Raw genomic sequence first — 8824 nt, 5'->3', positions numbered from 1 at the left:
AGGGGCGCAAATTACTACCATAAAACACTTTTTCATTCGTCTCCAGCCTCATATCATCCTTATGCACCGCCTCATATTGCAGCACCAACTCAAACTGCAACACCAACTAATTTGTAGTATTAGAACCACTTATTTTGGACGTGTTTATTTTGTTGGTAATGCATTATGACTAGGGCAATTATTTCATCCGTAACTTTGTTACTTTTTATAGTTTTAGACTACTTTGTAGTATCACAACAACTGTTAAACTGAACGTGTTTGTTATGTTAATGCAATATTACTTTTTGTTGTTCATTTGATGTGTTAACTGGTTTATTCGCATTACAGGAAAAACATGGTATAAAGTGAAGCATCACGTGGGAATAAAAAGTAGTTAGCTTCTGTTACGTCGACTTTAATCGATTTTTGCTTTACTTTCGTAATGTTGACTTAAGTGTCGGCCAGGCCGACTCTATTAGATTTAGTCGGCTTTTGAATATTGACTTTAGCATCGATGAGGCCAACTACATACGATTTTGTTGACTAGTATAAAGTTGACTTTAACGTTAGTCAGCATGACTCAAAATGATTTAGTTAGCGTCGGTTGAGCTGACTTTGCATGATTTGGTTGACTTTTTGGATGTTGAATTTATTAATTCAACTTATAATAGAGTCGGTCTTAAACTCGGCCTAACCGATGCGATATTAGCCTTGGATGCTCATAAGTCAACGCTACCCGTTAGATTCAATCTTTTTAGCCTTGCCCTGCCCCAACGCTAGTTCGACACTAAATCAGTGTTAGGGTCTGTTTTAACCCTATTAGTCTGGGTTTATGACTGATGCAGTTTTCTTATAGTGAGTTATCATATGGAAATTCGTAGACGTTGCGTAATTTGAATTTCTTACGGTAACTATAAGCATTATATATGTACTAACCTTCAAAATTACTTCACTCAAATCTTGATACTTTGAACCAAATAGATTTAGATTGCTCCAAAACTGTTATTCAAATTTGTGTCCAACACTAACCTTACAAAATTTTGGCTTTAATGTATGCAACAACTGAAGAAAGTTAGCCACACAAATAAACTTTTACTCCAGTAACAAATTTGTTTATCTAATTAATTTTTGGTGGTTGTTCATGATAAATTACCAAAAAATTCTTTAGAGGTATACAAAAATAAATCAACAAAACAAAAGAAGTAATATTTTAAAAATAATAATATTAAATATGATAATAATTAGATAAGTATAATTTAACCAAGAATTATTCTATATAAAAATCGAACTTGTCGACTGTCAAAACTCTTTTTTGAAGAAATCGAAGGATTAACGGAAAAAAATTATGATTCCATAGCAAAGAAAAAACAAAATATGATTTTGTATAATATTTCCTCTAGCTATATATTTTTTAACTCAATTTGTGTATTATTTCTTTAAAGACAACACGTGTATTGTTTATGCTACAAGTCATAACTATCATCACTTTGTTACTGCATGCAAAAAGGAGTGAAATGACTTTACTTACCTTTCGTTAATCTTCCTCTTCCATTTCTTTGTTCTTTTTATTAAACAAAATAAAGAAAAAACATTCATACAGAAGAAACTAGAATCCACTGTTTATTTGCTCGACCAAAATGAAGAAGAAGAAGCCACTGTTTATTTGTCATACAGGTTCGTTGTTTTTCCTCAATTTTTTCAATATTGTTTGTATTGTTTTAGTACAATATTTTTGTCTGTGTTTGATTGCTTATAATTTTGGTGCATTTATAATCAAATTGATTATTTCCGTAATAAAAAATAATCAAGTTAATTTTTTGGGAACAAATAATGAAATTGATTTGATTACAAAATAAGCAAATTAGTCAATTAAAGTGGGTTCAGATGGTATGTAGGTGGCGGAGCCCTACATGGGCTATGAGATTTTATACAATTTTGTATCGATTTTAGATTTCGGTTGATCTAAGTACACGCAAAGTGGTGTAGTGGCCTACTAAAAAAATTTAAATTATTCAATTATAGGTATATTTTCGAGTCTTTAAACAATTTTTCAACGTTTGTAGTTTTCCGCGATTTCATAAGTGCCATATGTGATTTTTGTGATGCTTATACTTGGCATATTGTCATGTCAACTGAAAATTCTCTCATTTAACAGTTGTAATGTACAAAAAAAGCTTCATAATATATACTAGTTGTTAAACCGCCCTAACTTTTTAGTCGAATTCCGTCATTTCAACTTCTTACAACTATAATTTGTGTTTATATATTATAATTAATTTTTGTGGCTCACCCGAGTTTTTTTTTTGGCTCCGCCACTAGTATCATAGATGTCGTTTAACTTCTAACTTCTAGTGGTTAAGGCAACCACCTTAAGCTTTACATCTCTTTAGGTCACACAGTATAAACTTTTTTTAATAGACAAAATGCCAATAACAATTGGAAACCCTACACACACAAGTAGAGGAGCGGAAGTTTGAACCCTACTTAGTGTGTCTGATCTACGAATTTCAACATTTTTGTTAGTTATGCTATAGTTTGTGGACCACATGGTATAAATTTTACTAATTAATGTTTACTATTAATTAGTTTACTAAAAAGTTAATGAAGCCGTAAATAATGTCAATGACGGTTGGCTGAAGTTGGCTAAACCACATTGTCGTGGGTTCAAATCTCGTGTCATGGCATCTTTGGTGGATGATATGTAAATATCTATTTTAGCGCTCTGACTGAACTTTGCCCTGATGTGTGCTTTAATATCATAAAAAACAAATATGAAAAAGTCTCTAATTTTGTTGTTGATTTTTAAAGGGCCTTATTTCCAAATTTTGTTTAAGGCCTCTAGATTTGTTGGGCCGGCTCGGTGATGAACCCGACTCAAGTCGATTAAACTTCGAAACCCTCATTTCAGCTTTGTCGCCGCAGATACAACGGTATGCTTCTCCTTCTCTTCCTTCACAATAGTCTTCTTTTCATGTATTTTATTTTTCAATTTGTTTTGAATTAAACTAATTTTTTCTTATTTTCTTAATAAGAATTCCCTTCAAGATGAAGAAGCTCTCAGTTGGTGATGCATTATCGTTACTCGCAGCAGTAAAACGTAGGTTTGGATATGAGGAAAGGGAAAAGTATGGATCTTTTCTACAAATTATGAAGGATTTCAAGGCTGAAAGAATTGATGCTAGGGATGTCAAATTAAGAGTGTACGAGTTGTTGGACGGCCATGAAGATTTAATTTCGAAATTCAACATCTTCTTGCCAACTGAATATGAAATCAAACTTCCATTGGATCGTGACGACGATGATGATGAACTACAAGGTCATATGTTAGCGACAAAAGATGCATTTGCATTTCTCGAGAAAGTAAAAGATGTGTTTCATGGTAAGAATGAGGAAAAGTATAATGAGTTTTTAAAAATTGCTAAGGATTTCAAGGCTGGAAGAATTGATATAAGTGTTGCTGCGGCAAGAGGGAATGAGCTGCTTCAAGGGCATACGGATTTAATTTTGGGATTCAACGCCTTCTTGCCAAAGAAATATCGAATCACACCTCCAGTTCAGCTTGACACTGGTTAGTAGCCTACCATTATTTATATATTTATTTTTATTTATGCAGTTCTTTGCTATAAAGTGTCAATAAATTGGTCCATCGTTATTGTATTGAGAGAAGTGAGTGTAAGATTAAGGGATTAAGATTAATGATAAGTTGGTAGGGTCCTTCAAGGTTTAGGGCAAATCTTGTAAATTGGCTATTGTATTTAAAAAAAAAATTGTAACCTTTAATCCTAAGATTGAAATTTAATAATAGAATTGTAATGAATCAATTCTGCAGTCAGAGACATAGGCACACAATTGGCCAAACTTTGTGATGAAATCTCGGGTGTTCTTTGTTTGCGTAATCGTGATTATTTTCTTTTGTACAAGTTGATGATAGAATAGAGATATTTTCATGTATCAAACAGATGAAGGCTATATCTTTGGAGAATTAAAAGTAGGGGTTTGGAGTGCATGCATTTTATGTCCATAGGAAACTAATGTTCACTTGTAAAAACTGTCTTGATTAAAAGAAAATGTAGCAGAAGCTCCTTGCATCTAGAAAATATTTTGTAAACCTGCAATCGAAGAAATTATCATATTACATGTATCAACCTTAGGATTCATTTGACACTCATTTCTCCAATTTCTCCCTTGCTGTCTCTAGTTCTAGAATAAAAACAAGTTGTAATCTGTAAGTCTAAGCTTGAAATCAAATAATAGAAAGCATCCATTCTGTGTGTTTTTTAGTTTGTGTTTTCATATTTCTTTTCTTCAGAACATGGCTTCTGTTCTAACAACATTATTGAAGAGCTAAATTTATGATAGATAGAAATAGTTCATGCATTTTATGTTTTATGTCCATGGGAAACTAATGTTTCCTGATAAGAACTGTCTTGATAGTTTCCTGTGAAACTTTGCAATTAAAAGTAGAAATTATCATAGTTAGTCTCATCCTTAGGATTCCCTCTTTTATTGTTTTCCAACTCAGCATACTTCTCATCCAACTCATACTCATGCCATTTATTTATCTCCTATGTCCCTTGTCTCTTTCTCGTATAAATATGTGTCGTTGGCCTAGCATCCACCAATATTGTGATTGAAAGCGCTATGAACACTCGTATTAGGTCAGATGTTTAGACGCGATAGAAAACATTTTTTTCGACCTATTCTGAAGGGAAGACGAGTCGTTCTTGATAGAATGTTTATTAATATTTTATGCTTTCAGTTAGAATGTTAATTTCCAAGTGAGGGTGAAAATGGCTATCTAATGTTTCGTTATCTTCTCATAGTATATAAGATGAACAAAAAAAATACATATCTTTCGGAAATATGAAAAAAGCATGTTTTTAAACCACCGAATATTATCATTGTTGTGATACACAGGTGAAGCAACGAATAACATACAAAATGGTTGTAAAATTTCTTGGGATATGCTTGATGTCATTTCCAGAGATCTAGATTTCGATGACCTCTTTCAATTCGCTGGTGTGTGCAAGAATTGGAGGGAATTTCATAAAACTTATTGGAAAAAGTTCTTGGCATTCCAAGAACCATTGATTATTCAAAAGTCTTCCCATGATAAGAAATCCTTTTCCTTCATCAGCATAGCTGACCGAAAAGTTTATCACTCGAAGACGATTAATCAATTCTGGCACTTTGCCTATACTGGCTGTTCTAGCGGATATTTGATCTTGACAAGGGACACTAATTCTTTTCTGCTATTGAATCCATTTACAAGAAGAAAGAAGGTAATCAATACATCAACCTTTAAAGTCAATTGTTCTTATTTTGCTTACCATGTCTTACTTGCTTTCGGCAAAGGCTCGGAGGAATTTGTGTTCGTCGCTTCATGTAAAAGTTCTGGCAGTTTGTATGTCTATCAGTCTCGAAATTTGGGTTGGGTTACATATTCAACAATGGAAAGTCCATCGAAGGTTGTTGACTTTGTTGTTTTGCATCATACTATATACGTTGTCACTGACAAGGCCAACATAGGTGTACTTGACTTGAATTCCACAAATAAATTTTTTTTAGAACTGAAGAGTACACCCGATGTAACATCTACCTCACTCCTCAGGATGGTTAGTTGTGATGGACAACTTTTAGTGATTCATATTGCTTCCCAGGAAATATTGAATGTATACAAGATAGACTTCTCAACCATGAATTATATCAAGCTGGAAACTTTGGGTGACATTGCATTATTTTATAATTCCGGGGAACACTTCTATGCATTGAGCAACCCAAAAAGGTGGGATTTTGAAAGCAACTCTTTGTATGCCATCAATCTTTCATCCACAACATGTAAAGTGTGTTTAGGGGATGATAACGAACTGCCAAAATACATTAAGCATGATAGATTTCGAGTTCCTCCGAAGGAAAATGCCTACTTGTTGGATTGGTGTTTTAGACATCTACACTATGAGGTGGATCTTTCTCCAGTTGTGTAACCTGGTTATTGTACACATTGTAGCCTGTCATATTTGTGTTTGGACCATGTTTTTTATGTTTCCCTTTTGTTTTCCAATAATTTGACTAGACTGAAAAAACATGTTATGGTGTATTGTTTCAACATTATAGAACTATTGAAAGCATAAAGTTTAACATTTCCTATTTTTTAGTCGCAAATTTGGGTTGGGTTACATATTCAACAATGGAAAGTCCATCGAAGTCCACTAATTTGAGACGGATTGAAGTTTTAGTAGCAAATTTGGGACGGAATTAGTATTTCCGTCTCAACTGAATCCAAAATTTAGTGGAAATCAAAGGCGGGAATATTGGTGCCACTGTTATGACGGAATGTTATTTAATTTTCTGTCACAATTGATATATTAATTATTAATTTAAATGAAAAAAAAAATCTTTTAAGAAAAAAGTATCGGAAAACTCAATACCAATTCATTCAACTTTCTCTCTCTCGTTCATCTCTCTCCCATTGAAACCCTAATATCCCAAACTTACATCTCACTCTCTCGATCTACTCCACTGAAGGCTCTCTTGTCTCCATCGCTAACTCCTTCTCAACTCGGGCAACATCGTTCCCTTCTCCGCCATTTCACGGTTTATTTGTTCTCTCCGTCCATGTTGGCGAAGCACGTACAATTTTTACGAGGGGGTCAAATATAATATATATATATATATATATATATATATATATATATATATATATATATATATATAGGGCATATCAAGTGAGAATGATATGTTTATATGAGAATGGTAAGAATAAATAATAGCCTTTGGATCAAAACAGACGGTTGTGATTAAAAGCTCCAACGCAGAGTGCACATGTACATTTCCTTAGTGTAATATTTTTTCTTTAACCCATTTTGTCTTCTTCAGTCTGTCATCCGCAACATAGATTGGAAAGCCATGGTCTGCAATTTTCATCTCTCTCTAGTGACTTGTTTTGTTTTTTAAACTCATTTTAAAATTCAAAAAAATCTAAATAAATAATCTGTAACAATACATAAACCAAAACAATACGACGAGATCGAAGAACAGACAGACCGAGTTATGTTTTTATTTGACAATCATTCTTCGGCCGTGATCGTTTTTATTTGACAATCGAAGAGTGCAAATGATGATGGCGGCTGAGATCGAAGAACGTCGCCTCAACCGTCCCTGTTACAGTTTCGTCGGCGTCGCCGTTGTCATCGGCAGATCTCGATTTGAATTTAAAGAGAGACGCGAGAGTGAGATTGTGATGTCGGATTGAAAACTAATATATTAAACTTAATCAATAAGTAAAATAAATTTACAATATTTTTTACTTATATATAATGAAATGACAACGAATAAAATAAAAGTTAAACAATTGTTATTTATAATAGTTGAGCTTTATAGAGTTGTAATAACTTAAATTTATCCATAATTGACACTAGACTAAATATATTATCAATATATTTATGCAATATCATCTCTCTTTAAACCAACAAAATTATTTGGAGTAGCCAAATAATATATTAATGGGTATCTACATATAAACCTATACCAATTTTCAAGTTTTTCTTCTTCTTTTGGGGTATGCTACCCCATAGCTATGAAGGGAATCGCCCCTGGTTCTGTGCAATCTCAGGTTTGTCATTTCCTCTATCAAGAGGCTGACTCAGAAAAGTTCGTCATTCCCTGGTTTTTTTTTTTTTTTTTTGCAGTATAAGGTTGTTTACTTTGATTATAGTTTGCTTTACATCTTACAACTTTGATGGTGCCAGGTATTATAAGCGTGTATTTGAAGAGTTCTTCGTGTCAACTGATGCAAATGTTGAAAATAAGTCGTCTGTTACCAACCGTATATCTGAGTGCCATCGTTTTGGATGGTTACTTTTCGTACATGCTTTCAGCCGTTTTAAAGACTTGGTGACTTGCACCAATGGTTTAATTTCTATCATGGTCAGTTAGATTATTTTGTAGTTTTTTTAGTATTTTTCACTAATGGAATATCCATGAAGTGGTTTCATATCTTTTTTCTTTTACGTTTCTTATGCTGTGCGTTTTTTCATTGCTTTGTAAGTGTTGGCTTTTTACTTGTATAGCTTGTGCGGGGGCCTGTTTTGAATTAATATATGTGCTAATTCAAATGTTGAACAGAGTAACATCAATAACAATATTACCATTAGAGCTTTGACTAGATAAAATGGTAGCATTGAATATGGGTTGTACAATGATGAATTTGGGTAGCTTTGTTTGCATACTCGAGTCACTAGCCAATATTGAGTGTTTGTTTATTAATTTGTTGAACTAAAGTGTCACTTTTCTGTCACTAATTTTCGTTTGTTTTCGTTTGTAGTCTTTTAGTTTCTGTTAGACTCTAGTTTGGTGTTGTCTTTTGTGTGGTTCTGCTAGAATTAACTTGATGATAAATACCTTTTATTTTCTCATACAATATTTTATGTTGGCTCAACAAGCAATTCAAGTGTATTAAACACCATATCCTGAAGAAAAAGAACGTGATAATACAAACTGGTTGGTGGTTATCAAGACAAAAGCAAGAAGCACAATCAATGCAAGAGGCTGTGAAATAAGTTAGACAAATGCTTACCAAAAAGTTGAGAACGTGCAAGTGTTACCGGTTACTCCTAAAGTTGAACAAATTCACGACTTACTAGATAATGATAGTAATTTTGAAGAAGTAGACGAGGACCCAACTAATGACACAAATTTGGAAGATGAAGGTTCAACTGATGATGAAATGGAAAATGAAGAATTTGATGAAGAATTTTTATTCTAGTTACTAGAACTTTAACCTTTTGGGTGTAGTGATGAAAATTTGATATATATATATATATATATATATATATATATATATATA

The 8824-nt window shown here is 33.0% G+C and overlaps 1 protein-coding gene across 1 annotated transcript; it reads left to right on the top strand.

The window, feature by feature from the left end:
- Window positions 1-2788: 2788 nt before the first annotated feature.
- LOC120579402 (uncharacterized) lies at window positions 2789-6118 on the top strand. Its single transcript, XM_039831468.1, has 3 exons — window positions 2789-2909; window positions 3012-3547; window positions 4897-6118. Exons 2-3 carry the CDS (start codon window positions 3025-3027, stop codon window positions 5961-5963), a joined length of 1590 nt encoding a protein of 529 aa, XP_039687402.1. The 5' UTR covers window positions 2789-2909; window positions 3012-3024; the 3' UTR covers window positions 5964-6118.
- The last annotated feature ends 2706 nt before the right edge of the window (window positions 6119-8824 follow it).

This window comes from Medicago truncatula, chromosome 3, assembly GCF_003473485.1.
Source record: "Medicago truncatula cultivar Jemalong A17 chromosome 3, MtrunA17r5.0-ANR, whole genome shotgun sequence".
NCBI lineage: Eukaryota > Viridiplantae > Streptophyta > Magnoliopsida > Fabales > Fabaceae > Medicago > Medicago truncatula.
The sequence above is the reverse complement of the archived record's forward strand: the minus strand, read 5'-3'. Positions and strand labels throughout refer to the sequence as shown.